Below are 20,536 nucleotides of genomic sequence, written 5' to 3' on the forward strand. Positions count from 1 at the left end.
CATATCCACACGTGTGTGTGAGTGTGTGTGTGTGTGTGTGTGTGTGTGTGTGTGTGTATGTGTTTAATATAGGGTGAGTGCACTCATCAGAGAGAGAGAAGAAAGACAATGGGATGGAAAGTGATAAAGCACACCTCAAGGGGTTGGTCATGCTACAATCCCTCAATCCCTTCTTCTCCATTCTCCTCTTGGGATTTTCGTCATGCACGTACATATATGCAGTGTGTGTTTTTATTTTAAGGTTTTTGCCACAGGACATGTGCACTTGGGGAGAGAGACAGAGAGAGGGAAAGTGAGAAATCACTTTCCTGGAGGGATGGCCATGCCATAATCCCTTCTCCTCCAGTCTCCTCTTAGGGTTTTCGGCATACATGCACACATGTCTAGCATGATATTCTAGCCATTGGGTCTAGGGCTTGAACTGTGGTTGGCTATGTGGGAGTCTAGTGCCTTAACCATCAGACCACCTGCTGTCCCCTCAACATGTTTTTTGAGCTACCGAGTCCAGATTTGAACTGTGGTCAACTGCATGAAATTCAGCCATCTTGGTTAGCATGCCACTGGCTGCCCCTGGATATTTTTAAGTTTATGTGCTTTTAATAAAAATGATACACATACTGTTTGAAACTTTTTTTCTCCTTAGTATTTAATTTTTGAAATTTTTCAATGTCAACAAATCTTTTTACACAACGAAATTAGATTGCTGTGCATTATGGGTATAATTTATATAGCCAATCCACTGTTATTTACTGGCTTAGATTTGCTTCTAATTTTTCATGAAATGAATCATATTTAAATCAATTATTTTCTACTACCACTGATTACTTGTTCTTCCTTTTTCTCAGGTTCTCTTTCAGCTCTAGAAATGCTGGACTTAGTATGAGGAAAGTGAGGCCCATGAAAATCATCATTTTTTTTCTAGAATTTTGCCACAGGGCATGTACACTTGTCAGAGAGACAGAAGGAGGGAAAGTAAGAAATTACCCCCTGGGAGGATTGGCCATGCCAGAATCCCTTCGCCATTTCTTCTCTGATTTTTGGGCATGCATGTGCATGGATCCAGCATGAATTTCATGCGGTCAATTCCGTGGCTTGAACTGTGGTTGGCAATGTGGGAGTCTAGTGCCTTTACCACCACACTGCCTGCTGGCCCCCATGAAAATAATTTTTATAACATACATTTAACACAAATTACAGTCTTATAGTTTAACTCGTCACAGTAGAGTTTTTTTGATAATTACCAAATACTGTTATTTTATTTATTTATTTTTTGGAGAGGTATTTGCTATAGGGTGTGTGCGCTCCCCAGAAAGATAGAGACAGAGAGAGAGAAACACCCCCAGGGGGGATGGCCATACCACAATCTCTTCTCCATTCTCCTCTCAAGATCCTGGGCACACACACATACGCCTGGCATGAGTTTAAGCCACCGTGTCCGGGACTTGAATCACGATGGACTACATGGGACTCCAACGATGTAGCCTTTATGTCATCTGCTGGCCCCCCTGTTATTTTATTTATATTTTTATTTTATTCAAGAGGTTTTGGCCTTAGGGTGCATGTGCTCATCAGAGAGGCAGAGAGATTGAGACAGTGAGATAAAAAGTGAGAAATCACCCCACAGCAGGGATGACCATGCCGCCATCCTTTCTCCTCCATTCTCCTCCTGGAATCTTGGGCACACACGCACACACACCTGGCATAATTGTCAAGCCACTATGTCTGGGACTCAAACTGTGGTCAGCTATGTGGGAACCCAGCTGCATAACCACTGCACCATCTACTGGCCCCCAAATATTGTTCATTTAAAATGAACAAATCTCCTGGGACCAGCAGTTAGCGTAATGGCTATGTTGCTGAACTCCCCTGTAGCTGACCACGATTCGGGACCCAGACCCGGTGGCTTAAACTCACGCCGGGCACGTGTGCATGTGTGCCCAAGATCCCGAGAGGAGAATGGAGGAGGAGGGATTGCGGTGTGACCATCCTCCCTGGGGGGTGATTTCTCACTTTCTATCTCTCTGTCTCTCTCTGTCTTTCTGGCGAGCGCACACCCCCTATAGCAACAACCTCTCCAAAAAAAAACAAGTTAACAAAACTCCTAATTGTGGTTCTTGCAGCAAAACAGAATGTTCCTCTGTTCTTCTTTTAGATTCGAATGCAGGCTCAAGGAAGCTTGTTCCAAGGGAGCATGATTGGCAGCTTCATCGATATATACCAGCAGGAAGGCACCAGGGGTCTGTGGAGAGTGAGTATTCTTTTCCTGGTATTGTTCTGTACTCTCAGTTCTCAGAATCTGCAAATAGTATTTTTTTATGCAGAGTGATAAATTTGTGAATTATATACCCAAAAATAATGTAAGTTTCTCAACTACGAATGGACCAAAACTTACCAGTATTCTTTATTTCTGCTTAATGTTTGGGAGTTGTTATTTGAGAAAAACTATTACATTATTTGAGACAGCCATTTTGGCTTGTACATATTCACAGTGAATTTAATTCCTCAATATGTCACTTGACTGTTTTGTATTAAAATACCGGTGTTTATCTGCAGTAGACTCTGTAGTATGTATGTTCAAAAGTTATTATGTAAAACAACTCTTTTAGGAACCAGTAAGTGGCATTATGGTTATATGGCTGGACTCCCACATGGCCGACCATGGTTTGAGTCATGGCCCAGTGGCTAGAAACTCACACTGGACATGTGTGCATGCGTGCCCAAAATCCCAAGAGGAAAATAGAGGAGAAGGGATTGTGGCGTTGCCATCCCCCTGGGGGGTGATTTCTCACTTTCTGTCTCTCTGTCTCTCTCTTTCTAGTGAGTGCAAGTGCCCTACAGCAAAAATCTCTCTCTAAAAAAACTCTTAACGCTATAAAAAGTAAAATATGTACTATACACTATTGAGAAAATACAGAAAAGTAAAAAGAAAAAATAAACAATAACCTCGCTACTTGGAGGTTATCACTAGCATTTGGTTGTATCATCTTCCTGTCTTCTTTTGAACTGGTATGCTTAACCTTTTGCTATAATTTTTTAATCCTTTTTTAAAAATAGATTTTTGGTATAGGGCATGTGCACTCACCAGAGAGACAGAGAGACAGAAAGTGAGAAATCACCCCCAAGGGAGAATTGCCATGCCACAAGCCTTTCTTCTCCGTTTTCTTCTTGAGATTTTGGGCACACATACATACATACCTGGTGTGAGTTTCAAGTCACTGAGTTCGGGACTTGAACCGTGGTCAACTTCATGGGAGTTTAGCACCTTACCCACCACGCCACCTGCTGGTCCCTTTTCATCCTGTTTCAGTCATCGAATGTTGTAATACTAAATAAGACTACTAGGCAGTATATATGAAGAGTAGAATGGAACATCTGTTAATAGACTTTTAAATAAAACTGTGAGAGCTTTGTTTTCTTTCTTCATAACATTCCACAACTACTTTTCTTCAAATAATAATTTTTTAATAATTATTTTATTTAACTTGATTTATTTTAATTTGACTGGGGGGAGGGTGGGAGAGAGGGAGAGAGAGGAAGCAAGCCGCCAGGTCCAGGCCTTGAACCATGGTTGGCCATGTGAGAGTCCAATGCCCTTAACCACCATGCCACTTGCTGGCCCCCTGAAGAATTATTACACACACATACATACATACACACACACACACACACACACACTTTTTTGCTAAACTTACATGAAAATGAGTTGTAGACATGCCATTCCCCTAAATACTTCATTATGCATCTTCTAAGAGTAGGGCACACTCCTACGTTATAACAATACCATTATCACATCTAAGAAAGTTAACTACGTCCCTAATATCTAATATCCAATCCATATTGAAATTTCCTCCATTGGGGATCAGAAGATGGTACACTGTCTGGTTGTGTTACTGGACTCCCACTTAGTCAACCATGGTTTGAGTCCCAAACCCGGTGGCTTAAAACTCATGCCAGGTGCATGAGTGTATGCCCAAAATCCTACAAGGAGACTGGAGGAGAAGGGATTGCGGCATGGCCATCCCCCTGGGGGGTGATTTCTCGCTTTCTGTCTCGCTCTCTCCGGCAAGCTCATGAACCCTATAGCAAAAATCTCTCTCTAAAAAAATTTTCCTCCATTGGGCTGTCTCACAGAACAACAATTTAGTGCTATACAGAAGGAGCTTGGATCCCATATGCCAAGTGTGGTTCGAATCCCAGCCCCAGCGCCAACATTCTGGGTGCACTTGTGTGCATGCCCAAGAACCTCACAGGATAGAGAAATGGAAAAAAAAAAAGAATTGTGGCATGATGAGGCCCCACTGGGGGGATTCTCTCTCTCTCTCTCTCTTTCTCTGTGTGTGTGTGCGCGTGTGGTATGTGTACATACCCTCTGGCATTTAAAAAAAATTCCTGTATTAATGAGACCAGGCTAGTTTGCTTAAGTTTCCTTGTAGTAGTTATCTCATTCCTCTATCCCCTGTATTTCCTCTAAACTGAAAGTTGGGGCCATTGGCTCGATTAGATTCAACATTTTTAGTAAGAGCTTCATTGGTGGTATTGAGCATTTCCTACTGCATCACAGCACAATGCATGTAATGGTAGGTTGTCCTGTGATATGTGGTGCCAAATTAGATTACTTGGTAAGAAAGCGTCCACCAGATCTTGCTGCTATAAAAAGTCAGGGTTTTGGCATAGTGGTTAAGCGCTGGAATCCCACATGGCTGCCTGCTGTTTGAGTTCCTCATCTGGTGGCTTGAAACTCACACCAGGCTCATGTGCAGTCATGTGTGTCCAAAATCCCAAGAGGAGAATTGAGGAGAAAGGATTGCAGCATGGCCACCCCCCCGGGGGTGGTTTCTTGCGTTCTGTCTTTCTGGCGAGCACACATGCCCTATAGCAAAAATCTCTCCAGAAAAAAAAAAAAAGGGTTTTTTTTCCCTTCGTAATTAGTAAGTAATCTATGGAATGATACTCTAGCAACATATTGATACTGTGGTCTTCATATCCATTAATGATCCTGGAGGTTGCTTTTTGATGATAGCAGGGTGTTCTTTCTTGATTAGTCTACTCTAAAACCAGGAAATGGAACTAACTTTAACTTTTTCACTAACTGATCCCAAGGAACAGAGAGCAATAAATAAAAACTGGAGATTTTGCCAAGGAAGCGCAGCTAGTTTACTTTTTAGTTTTTAAAACTTTGAATTATGGTAAAATACATGTGACATAAAATTTACCATCTTATTTAAATATCTAGGTTAACCATCAAAATAGGAGAACTAAAATGAATGAATTTCAGTGAGGGGAAAAAAAAAACGGACAAAAATTCTGTCAGTCCAATAGGGGATATGAAACAGGGCAGACAAATAGGTCAAGTAGTACAAAGTAAGACAATATAAGTGAATAAGATTATGTCATTAATCCAAACAAATATAAATGAACCAAAGTCTTAAACTAATAGGCAAAGATTATTAAATTAATTTTCATTAAAAAATAATTTGCCATCATAAGTGTGCATTCAGTAGTGTTAAGTACACTCGCATAGTTGTCCAGCCAATCCCTAGAACTTTAATCTTTGAAAACTAAAACTCTAAACTCATTAAGCGACTCCCCATCTCTCCCTCCCCAGCCCCTGCCAAACCCTCGTGCTACTTTTTGTCTCTATGAACTTGCCTCCTCTAAATATCTCATATAAGTGGAGTCATACATACAATGTTGTATTTTTGTGACCATCTCATTTCACTTAGCATAGTGTCAAGGTTCATCCATGTAGTAGCATGTGCTAGAAGGTCTTTCCTTTTTTAAAAATAATTATTTATTTAATTTTATTCACTCATTCATTTTTAAAATTTTTATTTTAATTTGACCAGACACACACACACACACACACACACACACACACACACACACAGAGAGAGAGAGAGAGAGAGAGAGAGAGAGAGAGAGAGAGAGAAAGAGAAAGCAAGCCACCAGGTTTAGGACTCGAACTGTTTTCGGCCATGTGGGAGTGTCCAGTACCTTAAACACCATGCCACCAGCTGATCCTAGAGGTCCTTTCTTTTTAAGACTGAAAAATTTACTGTTGTATGTATGTACTACATTGTTTATTCATTCAACTATCTATGGACACTTGAGTGTCTTCCACCTTTGAACTAGTGTGACTAATGCTGCTATGAACACAAGTGTTCAAAGATACTTCTTTGAGTCTCTGCTTTCAGTTCTTTTGGGTATTTATCTTGAAGTGGAGTTGCTGGGTCATGTGGTAATTCTATGTTTAATTTTTTGAGGAACTGAGCATAGCTACTTTTATAATCCAGACTACTTACACGTTCCAGACACACAAATGTAAAGAAGCAAAGTACATTATGTTTTGTATTCTTTTGAGACAGGCATGTTTTATTTGCATATTTAAAGTACAGAAATAGGGCCAGCCAGGTGGCATGGAGGTTAAGGCCACATGATCCCACATGACTGAATGTGTGGTTCGAGTCCTGGACCTGACGGTTTGAAAAACAAAATACAAAAATAATTTTTCATTTCAACAAGGAAATATATTTGCATTTTTCTTGAAACACATGGTTGTTGGTCTCTTATTTCCCTGCTTCGATTATAACATGGGTACTAGAGACAGTTCACTTTCTTCATAACTCCATTATAAGAGAAAACTGCACAAGTACAATAGCAAAGTGTAACTGGCACTTAACATCAGCATTGGATAAACGGTAGTGTGGTGGGAACTGTGGTGAACTGGAGAGCACTGGCCCTGTTGAAAGAGAACAGTTAGAAGAGAACTTTTGGGGGGCTGAACACTGGCATAGTGGTGATGAAACACTGACCCATGAGAGAAGGTTCCAGGTTCATATCTGGAGACCTCCCTGAATGTACTGGGCATGCCCATGCTCATGTTCCAGGGCTGGCTGAAGCTGGGGGGAAGATCGCATCTTGAGGACTCTGTTGGGTGTGCTCTCTCTGTGTATGTCTCTGTCTATCTCTCTCTCTTACTCATGGAAGAAATAAACTTTTAAAAAAAGGATAGGGTTTTGACTGTTTTCACCACAAAGAAATGATAAATCTTTGATGTGATAGATATGGTAATTACCCTGATTTGATCATTACATATTGCATACATGTCTCAAAACATCACACTGTACCCTGTACATATGTACAATTACCGTCTATTAAAAAAATAAAATCAGGACCAACAGATGGCATAATGGTTACATCAGCTGGACTCCCACATGACTGACTACAGTTCAAATCCTGGACCTGGCGGCTTGAAACTCACACTGGCCTTGGGTGCATGCATGCCCAAAATCCCAAGAGGAGAATGGAGGAGAAGAGATTGTGACATTGCCATTCCCCCTCAAGAGGTGGTTTCTTACTTTCTGTCTCTCTGTATCTCTGTCTCTCCAGCAAGCACATGCACCTTATAGCAAAAATATCTCAAAAAGAAAAAATAAAATAGTAAAAGTAAAATTAAATTGTAAACTTAAGAAATGAAACCAAAGGCCAACAGGTAGTGTGGTGGTTAAACTGCCGGACACCCACTTGGCTGACTGCAGTTCAGGTCCTGGACCTGGTTGCTTACTTTCTCACTTTTTCTCTCTGGTGAGTATATGTGCCCTATAGCAAATTAAAAGGAATAATATTAATTAATTAATTAACTAATAAATAATAATACATAAAATCAAATAAATAATTGTTAAAAAAGAATTCATAAACAAAGAAGATAGCTGCTCTGCAGCCCCAGCCCATTGCTGCTGTGTGCTGATGGCGAGCTCAGTGTGGCCCCACTTTAAGGCATTTCAGAAGCAGCTGAAATGTGCATTTATGTGTACAATATCTGGCTTTTTCACATATTGGCAGGTTTTTCAATTTTTCAGAAACACTGTGTGGGCCACACAAACATGTAGGTGACCTTTCTTTGGCTGATGGGCTCCAATTTGGGGACTTACTATTCACCAAAGAGGCTTCTGTGAAGGTCATCCTCTTTAACAGGGCAGATCAGGTGGAACAAACAGAAGGCCCGTTAGGCGAGGCAGCCAGCTCAGCGGAATCGAGCGTCTCAGCACAGCCGCATCACTTCCACTTTTCAGGCCAAGTTTGGGAATTGAGAGATGGCTGAACCCTTTAATATAACCGTTACCCTAGAAAGTGGTTGTCCCATGGTATGTTATTTTCAATTTTCATGGCACTTAAACACAATTATGAAAGTAGAAGACTCATTGTGAAAATGTGAAAAAATATAGGAAGGCATAAAAACGAAAATGAACTTGTCTCATCTTAATCCCAGATGAAGAAAAATATTCTGTTATTTTCCTTCTAATCTTTCTTTTTTTTTTTAAGTTTTTGTCATAGGCTCTGTGTGATCACCAGAGATAGACAGAGAGAGAGAAAGTGAGAAGTCACCCAACCCCCCCCCCCTTGGGGGATGGCCACACCACAATCCCTTCTTCTCCATTTTCCTCTTGGGATTTTGGGCTCATGCACATGTGCCTGGTGTATTTTTCATGCTACCAGGTCTGGGACTTGAACTGTGGAGTTGGCCGTGTGGGATCCAAAGCCCTAACTACCATGCCACTTCTGGCTCCCCTTCTATTCCTTTCCAAAAATTTGACATATGTGAGTGCATGTATACCTTGTCCCCCAAAGTTAGAATATTACAAGTAAATTTGGCTTGCCTTCTTTAACATTGTATCATAAGCATTTTCTTTCTTTTTTCTTTTTTTATTTACACTCAATCATTGTACATCTTGACATTGTACAATATGGTTTTTCAAAGTGTAGATGCATTGCATCTCAGTCAAGTCAAAGATATTACCATATACACCATCCTCCACAGGTAACTTTCCATTCTTGTGTCTGTTAAAAAATATGGAATGCTTACAAATTTGTGTGTCATCCTTGCACAGGGGCCATGCTAATCTTCTCTGTATCATTCCAATTATAGTATATGTGCTGCCAAAGCAAGCACGGTAAGCATTTTCTTGTGTCATTAACATTTATCAAAAATGTGATTAAGTCTTCTAGCAATCCTGTATTGTAGGAGGAGCGGTGACAGGAGCATTGTGCTAGTGAGCGAAACCCTGGTAATGTTGCCGCAGGAGGAAGTAGAAGGGAAGGACCACTGTCCCTTGGCTGTTCCCTAGCTGCTTTGTGCCTTTGCCATTAGCTTAGTGTGTGTCCTCTCTGCCTGTCCTACAATTCTGTGAATTAACTTGGAGACTTTCCTCTCCCCACTGACTTTTGCTTCATGGTTTTATTTTACTTTATTATTATTCTTTTTTTTACTTGAGGGCACATGCACTCAGTATATGAGAGAGGGAGAGAAGAAAAGCAACTCCCATGGGGAATGGGTCATGGCACAATCCCTTTTCCATATCTCCCTTCTTTTGGAATTTGGGTTATGCGCAGGTGCTAGCATGATTTCCAAGATGCTGGGTCTGGGACTCACATCGCACTGTTAGCTATGGGGAATCCAGCTGCCTTCACCACTGTGTCACAGAGGCTGCCCTACTTTTCATATAAATGCTTTATTGAGAAAATTCATATATCATAAAATTTGTCATTTTTAAAAATTTCTTTTGAGAGGGGCAGCCATGGCATGGTGATTAAGATGGCTGGATCCCACATAGCCAAGTGCATAGTTTGAATCCTAGACCTGGCAGCTTGAAAACATACTGGATACATGTGCGTGCATGCCCAATATCTGAAAAGGAGAGAGAGATGGAGAAGGATTGTTGTGTGACCATCTCATGGGGGTGGGGGGACTCTTCCCTACAACCCATCTCCAGTGACTGCACACACCCTTTAGCAAAATTTTTAAAAACTTTCTTCTGAGCGGGACCAGCAGATGGCATCATAATGGTAACGTCACTGGACTCCCACATAGTCAACCGCGGTTTGAATCCCGGACCCAGCAGCTTAAAACTCACACCAAATGGGTGTATACATGCCGAAGATCCCAAGAGGAGACTGGAGGAGAAGGAATTGGGGTGTGGCCATCCCCCTGGGGGATGATTTCGTGCTTTCTGTCTGTCACTTTCTGTCTCCCTGGTGAGCGCATGTGCCCTATAGCAAAAATCTCTCTTAAATTATTTTTTCTTCTGAGAGAGAGAGGAAGACAGCCTTATCAGGGTCTTCATGCCGCAATTCACCACTAGTCTCAGCTGGCCCAGATCACAGCCAAGTTCTGCATGCCCAGCATGCTCCGGGAAGTCCCAGGATGCAAACCCATGACCTTTCCTGTATGGGTCCAGTTGTCTTACTGCTTTACCATCTCCTGGCCACTCACTGACTAACTTGTACAATTTAATGGTTTCTACTGTTGTACGTTACAGGCTTGTACAATCATTACTACTAAGAATACTTTTGTCACCAAAGGAAACCCTTACCTTTTGGCCATCGTTTCTCATTTCCCTCAATCTCCCAGCCTAGACAACCACTAATCTACTTCCTGTTTCTGTAAATTTTGCCTATTCTAGCTATTTTATCTAAATGGAATCATGTATAGTCTTTTGTAACTTGCTTCTTCCATTTATCATACTGTGTTCAAGACTTATCTTTCTTTTGGGACCAGCAGTTAGCGTAATGGCTATGTTGCTGGAGTCCCACGTAGTTGACTGCGGTTTGAGTCCCGGACCCGGTGACTTAAACTCACGCCGGGCGTGTGTGCGTGCGTGCCCAAGATCCTGAGAGGAGAATGGAGGAGAAGGGATTGCAATGTGGCCATCCTCTCTGGGGGGTGATTTCTCGCTTTCTATCTCTCTGTCTGTCTGGCGAGCGCATGCGCCCTATAGCAAAAACCTCTCCAAAAAAAAAAAAGATTTATCTTTCTTTTTATGACTGAATGATAATTCCATTGTAAGAATATAACATGTTTTGTTATCTCTTCCTCAATTAATGAGCATTTCAGTTATTTTTAATTTTTGGTTATTATAAACAGTGTTGCTATATATATCCATGTATACATTGCATGAACATAGATTTCCAGTTCTCTTGAGCATATACCTAGGGGTGGAATTGCTCATCATATGGTAATTCTATGTTTAAATTGTTGAGGAAATGCAAAATTGTTTTCCATAGTGTCTGCTCCATTTTACATTTCCATCAGCAGTGTATAAGGGTTCCATTTTCTCTACATCACCAACACTTATTTTAAAAAAAAAAAAAAAAACCAGATTATTATCATCATTCTAGTAGTAGGTGTGAAGTGGCATCTCATTGTGGTTTTGATTTGCATTTCCCTAACCACTGATATTGAGCATCTTTTCATGTTATCATTGGACATGTGTGTATCTTTTTTGGGTGAAATTTCTTCAGATCTTTTGACCATTTTTTTTTTTGAGAGGTTTTTGCTATATGGTGCATGCACTCACCAGAAAGACAGAGAGAGACAGAGAGACAGAAAGCGAGAAATCACCCCCTGGGGGAATGGCCACATCACAATCCTTCTCCTCCATTCTCTTGGGATCTTGGGCATGCATGCACATTCATCCGGCGTGAGTTTTAAGCCACTGGGTCCAGGACTCGAACTGTGGTTGACTACATAGAAGTCCAGTGACATAGCGATTATGCCAACAGCTGGTCCCATCTCTTGCCCATTTTTTAACTGGCATGCTTGTCTTTTTATTGTTGTGTCCTAAGAGTTATTTATATATTCCGTCTACTAGTCCTTTATCAGATTCATGATTTGCAAATATTTTTTCTCATGTAGTGAGTTTTCTCTTTACTTTCTTGGTGCTGTCTTTGAATCGCAAAAGTTTTAAATTGTGATGAAGTCCATTTTATTTATTTTCTTTTGTTGCTTGTGCTTTGGGTGTCATATGATTTTATTTTTAGTAGACCAAGTGAATGGAGGATTTATAAGTGTAAATTTATATTTGGTCATTGATTTCAAAGAGTGACCTATATACTTTGGACTTGGGGTTTTCTGGCACGTTTTATTCTCTAACGTTTTGTGTTTACTTTAAGACTTATATCACTTCCTTTGTACTTCCTTAGTGTTTAATGTCATTCATGTTTTGTAGGGCCTCATATCTATTTTGTTTACTTTTAAGACTTACGTTACGTCCTTTGTACTTCCTTGGTGTTTAATGTCATTTGTGTTTTGTAGGGTGTGGTTCCAACTGCTCAGCGTGCTGCCATCGTTGTTGGAGTAGAACTACCAGTCTATGACATTACCAAGAAGCACTTGATATTGTCAGGAATGATGGGAGACACAATTTTAACTCACTTTGTGTAAGTAAGATAGGCTGTGCTCCTTCTGTTTTTCCAGCATTTTGATCACAAACCACCTCTTTCTCTGTAGTCCTCAGGTGGAATTGATGACTGGTATGTATAGTATAAATGCCTTTGTCTCTCCGATTACCTGCACTTCAAGCCTTCTGAACACTTTACACTTCACAGAGATCCCGGAGACCATGGGGGAAGGACTTAGGGCAATTTCTAATGCAGTAGCCTACCAGATGTCTATAGGATTTGCATTTATTCCTACACGGCCTCTGTATCTAATAAGCACATCTATTACTTGCTTTGATTAATTTTGTTAATTTTCTATCTGAAAACAGACTTTTCTCAGTGGGAATCAAAAAGTGTGATATTTTGTAGGGTCTGTGAAATGAAATCAGTTTTTGGCTAAAGACTGTAATCTCATCTTGTTTTCTTTTTTCCCTTTTTGAGGTTTTTGCCTTAGGGTATGTGTGCTTGCTGGAGATAGAAAGAGACAGAGACAGTGAGAGAGAAAGTGAAAAATCACCCCCTGAAGGAGGAATGTCCACACCACAACCCCTTCTCCTCCTTTTTCCTCCTGGGATCTTGAGCACACATGTGCCTGGCGTGAGTTTCAGGCCACTGGGTCCAGGACTTGAACCACAGTTGAACATGTGCGAGTCCAGTGACATAACCATTATACCATTTGCTGGCCCCTCTTCTTACATTTTCTTTATTTAGCAACCTTAATGCATTTTCACTACTCAAATACATTTGGTATATAATACTTTGTTTTGAAAAAATTATGTAACTAATAGCTGCTGTGTGACACTTCCTGCTCAAGGATTTGATTAGGCTTATAAACTGCCTCCTTTCGAAAAGAGGCAGAGTTCCAGATTGAAAATTGAAGGGACAACCTCTGAATGATGTTTCTTTAGAGTGTAATGAAAGGGCAAATGCCAAGTTTTATCTGATGGATCTGAGTTATTCTGTTTCAGTGGGTTAGAGGGTAGAAGTGGGAGTGATTTATCTTCTTAAAGTTTTCCTCTTTAGTTCCAGCTTTCCATGTGGCTTGGCTGGGGCTCTGGCGTCCAATCCAGTTGATGTGGTACGAACTCGCATGATGAATCAGAGGGCAATCGTGGGACATGTGGACCTCTATAAGGGTACTTTGGATGGTATTTTAAAGGTAGGTACACTATAAATTTGGGTGACATGTCTAGTTTGGTTTTTGATGTCTCAGACATTCTTTCAGTCCTTATTCTTAGTTGCTACATATCATTCTGAAGATGGAAGAATCATGATCGATATTTGTAGTAGTCCTTGGGGTCATTCCCAGGTAGAAAAGCTGTCTCCCTCAATCTGCTGCTAAACAGTGGTCCATAATATTATTATTTCAGTCAGAGTGCTCGAGAGCACAGGGTATTTTCATTGATAGCATCATGTAGAATTGTTGATAGAAAAGACTTAACATCCTACATTTACTTACTTTAGACAAGACAGAGACCCTGTAATAGAAGACCTGGTACCTAGAAAAAACAAAAACAAAACAAACCTGGTACATGATTTCAGTTCAGGGTTGTGCTGTTGTTACACTTGGGCTTTGAAAGTTTCTGCTGTCAAGTTTATAAGAGGCTGAATATAATAAATGTGTAACTATGGTAACATTATTCATTATTGCTACAAGAATAAACTTGGAGGCCTGGATGGGGTACAGTGGTTAAACACAGTGCTCTGTGAGGCAATCCCAAATGGTAAAGTTGCTGGTTCAAGTTCAGAGACCTCCTTGAGGAGGCCAGCATTGTGTGTGTTTGTGATCTGGGGCTGACCGAAGCTGGGGATGGATCACAGCATCAAGACCTTGTAGGGAGTATTGTATTCTCTCTCTCTCTCATGAGCATGCTCATGAAAGAAACAGATTAATAAAAACTTCAAAAGACATATTTGGTGCTAAGATATGGTGCTGCCAAATGGTTTCACTGTTGTTATCAGTTTCTGTACTTATCATAGAGAAGCATGCATGTGAGAAAGAGAGGAACGCCCTCCATAGGGTCTGTTCATGCCATGATTACCCTTGCTCCAGTCATCCAGCTTATTGGATCCTGGGTATTCAAATGCATGCCCTCTGTGTTTTAGGCTGACTGGACCAGGGATCTGAACTGTAGTCACCATGTGGGATCTAGCTTCTGTTGAGTAGCACATTACCCCCGACACCACAGAGCTGACGCTCAGGCAGCATTTTAGTCTAATTTGGAAGTTTGAGATAGGCTCCCTGTAGATGGCGGCTTCTTACATCTGTTGAATGCTTTCTTGTGTGTCAGGAATCACCCTAATGAGACTTACATGCAAAGGAGTCTTCAAGACATTCATGGAAAATATGTATTATGAAAAAACCATTGGGCTTCCCTGTAGTTGAGCAGTTAGGCACTATGCAAAGGAAGCCAGATCCCACGTGGCTGACCAGGGTTTGACTTCCGGCCACAGTGACTGGAAGAACACACTGAGCATGTCTGTGTATGCATGCCCAGGATCCTGATGAGATGGAGAATAGGAGGGAAAAGGATTGCAGTGTGACCACGTCTGTTCCCTGTTGAAGGGAGGTTCTCTCTCTAATCCTGTGTGTATGCACATGTACCCTCTACCATAAAAAAGACACTGTACATGGATTTCAGACTTCTTCTGTACCACAATAAACTCATATTTTAATTTCATTTTTCTGTGAGCTCTTTGAAGTCCCCTTGAATAATTCATTCATTTAATCTTTGTTGTGTATCCATGTGTTAGATACTGAAGCACTGAGAGATTAAGTAACCTGAGCAAGGTTTCATAGCTAGTAAGTGGGAGAGCTGGGATTTAAACTTAGATTAGGGCTGGCCCTGTGGCCTAGTGGTGAATGGAGCCAGATCCCACATGGCCAACTGTGCTGTTTGAGTCCCAACCCCCTGGTGGCTTACAAAATATGCCAGGCATGTGTGTGTGCATGCCCCAAATCTTGACAGAATAGAGAAATGGAAGAAAAGAGATTGTGTGTGACCACACCCTACTGGGGGTGCTTGCTCTTTCTCCGTGTCTCTTTCTGGTGAGCACATGCACCCTCTGGCAAAACAAACACAAAATCATACTATTTGGCTTCAAACCAACATTCATAACCTCTACACAGTGGTGCCTTCCTCATATGGGTGGCTAAGTGTTAGATTATAGAGAGCATTGAATGCTATACTGAGGTGCTTTTTTGTTATCTTGATAGGGAGCTATTGGAAGCTTTTAATTAGGTCAGATATGCATTTTAGATAAATTCCTCTGCCACGGGGGAGACCAGACCTAATACAGAAGTTTTTAGTCTTGGGTGCACATTGGAATCACTTGGGGAACTTTCATATTCACCTTCGAGCAATTAACTCAGAATCTTGGTAGTGAGACTCTGGTATTAATACTTTTAAATTTCCAAGGTTATTGAAATGTTTAGGCAAGATTGAAGACTACTAATGTAAGGGAATAAGCTTGGAGCAGTGACTTTTAAAAGTTTTGTGTGCCTCAGAATCACCTGGAAGTCTTGTTAAAATGTGGTTAGCTGGGCCCCATCTCAAGGTTTTGATTAAGTAGTCTGGAGTGGGACCTGAGAACTTGCATTCTTTTATTTTTGTTGTTCAGGTTTTTGCCAAAGGGCGTGTGTGCTCACTGGAGAAACCGTGAAAAATCACCCCTGGGGGATGGACATGCCTCAATCCCTTCTCCTCCATTCTCCTCCTAGGATTTTAGGCACTTGTACACACAAGCCTGTGTGATTTTCAAGCTGCTGGTCAAGGACTTGAACTGTGACTGACCATCTGGGAATCCAGAGCCTTAACTACCATGCCACCTGCTGGCCCCCTGAGAAATTGCTTTTTTTTTTTTGAAGTTTTTGCCATAGGGTTCATGCACTTGCTGGAGAGAGAGAGAGCAAGAGAGAGACAAAGAGAGGGAGAGAAGGAAAGTGAGAAATTGCCCCTAGGGAGGGGAACATGCCGCAATCCTTGTCCTCCATTTTCTTCTCAGGATTTTAGGCATGCATGCACACATGCCTGGTGTGATTTTCAAACCACCAGGTTTGGGACTTGAACCATGGTCAGCCCTGTGGGAGTCCAGTGCCTTAACCACTGGGCCACTTGCTGGCCCCAGAGACACTACATTCTTAATAAATTCCCAGGCAGTCCCGGTGTTGTTAGCCTGGGGACCACACTTTGAAAACCACTGCCCTAGAGATAGGAAAGCTGGCTAGAAGGCTGTTAGTAATTTGATCAAGAGGGAATGAAGGCCTGCACTTGAGCATGATAGTGGAGCTGTGGAAGGTTGAACAGAGTTGAGAATCATTTACTTGATAGAGGCAATGGAATTTGGTTGGCTGGTTGTGGAGCGGTGTGGGACAAAGGAAGTGTCAAAGATAACTTCTGGGTTTGGGGCTTTGGTCACTTTCATTGACAAGAGGAGCAGGTTTTATGGGAGACTTCATAGTTCTGGACACTTAGTATGATGTGCGTGAGGACAGCCAGTGGCTATATTTGCATATACCAGCCTTAACTCAGGAGATAGTTTGTGGATGTGCATAAGAGCCTGTGGAATCTTTAGCATACAGGTGGTACATAACTGCAGAGGGCTTGACCTTTCTGCCTTCCCCACATACTGGTAGAGTGTGTCCTATAACTCTCACAGCAACCCTATGGAGTAGATATTACCTTTCCTATTTGTTATTTTTATTTATGTATTTATTTTAGGTTTTTGCTATAGGGCATGTATGCTTGCCAAAGAGAGACAGAGAGAGGGAAGGTAAGAAATCACCCCCCAGCGGGGATGGCCACACTGCAGTCTCTTCTCTTCCATTTTCCTCTTGGGATTTTGGGTACACACGCACATGTGCCCTGTGTGATTTTCAAGCTGCTGGGTCTGGAACTCAGACTGAGGTCGACCATGTGGGAGTCCAGCACCTTAACCACCATGCTACCTGCTCGCTCCTATCTTTCCCACTTTCTAAATGAGGAAACTTAGGTTTAGAGTAGTTAATTAACTTACCCAAGATTACATAACTAATAAGTAGCAGATCTGGAATTCAGTCTAGGATTTGTCTGATTCCAAAGTTTGTGCTTGTAACCATTCTAAGGAATGGGTATATATTTGCATAAGATGGTAAAATGAGATTCGTAAACTTCCCTAATCCCAGCCTATAGATTAAGAACACTAGAGATAATTGCTCTCAATAACCACTTTTGGAATAGTAGTGGGTTTTACTTCACAAAATTTTTCAGTGTCCAATACATTGTAGTTACTGAACAGATATTTGTCCATTGGAAGCTGGCTACCACAGACACTTTCTCTGTCTTGTTTGCTATTATATTCCCAGCATCAAAAGAGTGCCTTGCGTACGATAGGTGCTCAGTAAATACTTGTTGAGTAAGTAGGTAGATGGATTTAGGCTACATATCAATTCAGAATGTGTCCTTAGAAATCCACCCAGGGAGCTCTAAGTTGCTGAGGTAGGAGTAAAAGATGATAGTCAAATGCAAAGAGAAAGAGAAATTAACTATTTTATTTTTAAATTTTTTTATTTTTTATCTTTCTCTCAGATGTGGAAGCACGAGGGCTTTTTTGCACTCTATAAAGGATTTTGGCCAAACTGGCTTCGACTTGGACCGTGGAACATCATTGTATCCTTTTAGAATACAACAAAGAAAGCAAATGCTTCAAGCTCCCAGGTAATCTGAGACTGTGGGAAGGAAAATTTGATTATTAAAGCCTCTTAGGCAAGTGAGAAACCTAAGCATCTCAGTGATGACCACCGAGGATGGAACTAAGTAGAGAACTAACTTTCACCTGGAAGCTAATACAAACTAAAGAGAGTAGAAAAGATATACCAAACTTGGTTCTTTTCCTCTTTAAAATAACATGACAACAAACACAGCCAGTCTGGAAGGGGCTGTGAAGTTTTTAGAAACCCCGATGGGGTGGCCAGCCCCATGGCCTGATGGTTAAGGGAGCTAGATCCCACATGGACAACTGTGCATTTGTTTGTTAAAAAAGAATTACTATATTAGTTATATTTTAAATTTGGCCAGAGAGAGACAAAGATAAAGGGGAAAATGAAAAGGGAAGCCGTCAGGTCCAGGACTCAAACCATGGTCAGTCATGTGGGAGTCCAGTGCCTTAACCACCATGCCACCTCCTGGCTCCCGAGCCATGCACCCTCAGTGACTTGTAAAACATGCAAAGCACATGTGCTTGCATGCTCCAAATCCCAGCAAGATGGAGGTGGAGAAGAAGGGATTGTGATGTGACCACAGCCTATTGGGAAGTTCTTTCTTCCTCTCCCTCTCTTTCTGGCAAATGCACGCACACACTAGGAAAAAAAAACCTGATGGGAGATGGCCATAGGAAAGTCCATACTGAGGTGATACGGATTTCCTATCCCCAACTATAGGGTCAAAATAGCTGGGAAGTAATAACAGGACAGAAAACATTCATAGGGTGTAGAAATCCACAGCCAAATAAGGTTCTTTTCTTACAGGTGAGTCTCCCTCCTTTAGTTTGTTTGAGTGCCTCCCATGCGCAGTCATGTAGCCGACCCTGTGTGTTGTCTTGTGTGTATAGTGGTAAGCACTGCAGGGTTGAAAGTCATTCCCAGCCTTCGCAGGGTCTGTAGGCTGAGAGAGATAATAACTCTGTCCTCTTTGAAATTGATCTCATCAGGGCCAACAGGTGGCATGGTGGTTAAGATGCTGGATCCCACATGGCTGACTCTGTGGTTTGAGTCTGGGACCTGGCAGCTTGAAAAATATGCCAGGCGCGTGTGTGTGTGCTCCCAAAATCCTGAAAGGAGAATGGGGGAGAAGGGATTGTGGCATGGATATCCCCCATGGGAGGTGATTTTTTTCACTTTCCCTCTTTCTGTCTCTCTCCAGTGAGTATACATACCTTATGGCAAAAACCTTAAAAAAAGAAAGAAAGAAAGAAAGAAAGAAAGAAAGAAAGAAAGAAAGAAAGAAAGAAACAAACAAACAAACAAACAAACTGCTGCTCTGATCACTTAAAGTTTATAACAATTATCCTAGCACTAATACATTCTTGATGTTTTTTTGGGGGTATGTGTGTGTGTGTGTGTCTATCCTGTTTGCCTCTAGAAACTATATTCGAGTTTTATTGGGTTGTCGGAAAAGTCATGATGCTTTTTACATAGAAAAATATATCATGACTTTCCCAGCAATCTAATATATTGCTATTTATGTTGCTAAATGCCAACAATCATAATGGGCACATGGTAGGCACTCAATGCATATTTGATTTGACAGGTGGTGTTATAAAAAAACCCTTTCAAGCGAGTGTAGCTTAGAATAGCACAGACCAAGTATGTTAATTTATGAGAAGGCAGTATACAGTTTTAGAACTGGGTTTGGCTTTCGGTATCAACCCAGTGATCTTCCATGACCTATTCCTCAGTTTTTTATTACATACGAGCAGCTCAAGAGGCTTCAAATCTGAGGACTGAATTACATGTGAGCCCAGCCCTGCCAGCCTTTCTACTCTTTTCTTTCTCCCTTTTCTGTGTTCTAATGTATTTTGACAAAGTTGTAAGTGTTTACTGAACCACTGGTCTCCCAAGGGCCTCCTGATGGAAGAACAATAGGATGGTTCAAAGGTATTTATGTATTTGTGTTACCATGTTAACTTTTCCCTGAGAGGAAGTGTTAACGTTGAGTCTCTGGACCCAGATTGGTATCTTCTGTGAAGATGGATACTGATGGGTGACATTCAAAATGGCCTTCTTTCCAAATGTGGGTTAAATGTAGTTGGTTGGCCCCAGACTTGGGCTAGAGCAGAAGGCATAGGCCAGGGCAATTACTGCTATGTATGTTACAGACCTCGGTTCTCATTAAAGTATTTATTGGCAGAATCACTTTGACTTTGTCTTCATTTACCATTTTCTCCTTTGCAAACTCTTTAAGTTATATTCTCTTTAAGTTATAAAGATGGAACAGCCAGTGGCGTAGTGGTTAAGGCAGCTGGATCCCACATGGCTGATTGCACAGTTTGAGTCCTAGACCCGGTGTCCTGAAAAACACATTGGACACATGTGTGAGCATGCCCGACATTTTGAAAGGAGGGAGAAATGGAGAAGGGATTGCAATGTAACCATGTTTTTATTTGTAAGAAACTGCCGAACTGTTGTCTTCTTTTTTTGTTTTTGGAAAGGTTTTTGCTACAGGGTGCATGCACTTGCCAGAGAGACAGAGAGAGAGAAACAGAAAGCGAGAAATCACTTCCCAGGGGGGATGGTCATGCTGCAATCCCTTCTCCTCCATTCTCCTCTTGGGATCTTGGGCAC

General features: G+C 41.4%; 1 protein-coding gene and 1 non-coding gene across 4 annotated transcripts in view; one reads left to right on the plus strand and one right to left on the minus strand.

Moving 5' to 3' along the window:
- Positions 1 to 20,098, plus strand: part of SLC25A14 (solute carrier family 25 member 14) — a 55,285-nt gene extending 35,187 nt beyond the window's left edge. For all 3 annotated transcript variants that reach the window (XM_006165861.3, XM_006165859.2, XM_006165860.2), the window contains 5 exons: positions 2,153 to 2,248; positions 12,092 to 12,216; positions 13,240 to 13,375; positions 17,784 to 17,864; positions 19,651 to 20,098. In XM_006165861.3, coding sequence (XP_006165923.2) covers positions 2,153 to 2,248; positions 12,092 to 12,216; positions 13,240 to 13,375; positions 17,784 to 17,864; positions 19,651 to 19,692 — 480 coding nt within the window. In that variant the 3' untranslated portion in view covers positions 19,693 to 20,098. The remainder of the gene's footprint in view (positions 1 to 2,152; positions 2,249 to 12,091; positions 12,217 to 13,239; positions 13,376 to 17,783; positions 17,865 to 19,650) is intronic.
- LOC114005597 (U6 spliceosomal RNA) lies at positions 8,844 to 8,950 on the minus strand. The gene has a single exon (XR_003547431.1). It is a non-coding gene; the product is annotated as a U6 spliceosomal RNA (small nuclear RNA).
- Positions 20,099 to 20,536: the final 438 nt, after the last annotated feature.

Source organism: Tupaia chinensis, unplaced genomic scaffold, assembly GCF_000334495.1.
Source record: "Tupaia chinensis unplaced genomic scaffold, TupChi_1.0 Scaffold144058_2, whole genome shotgun sequence".
NCBI lineage: Eukaryota > Metazoa > Chordata > Mammalia > Scandentia > Tupaiidae > Tupaia > Tupaia belangeri.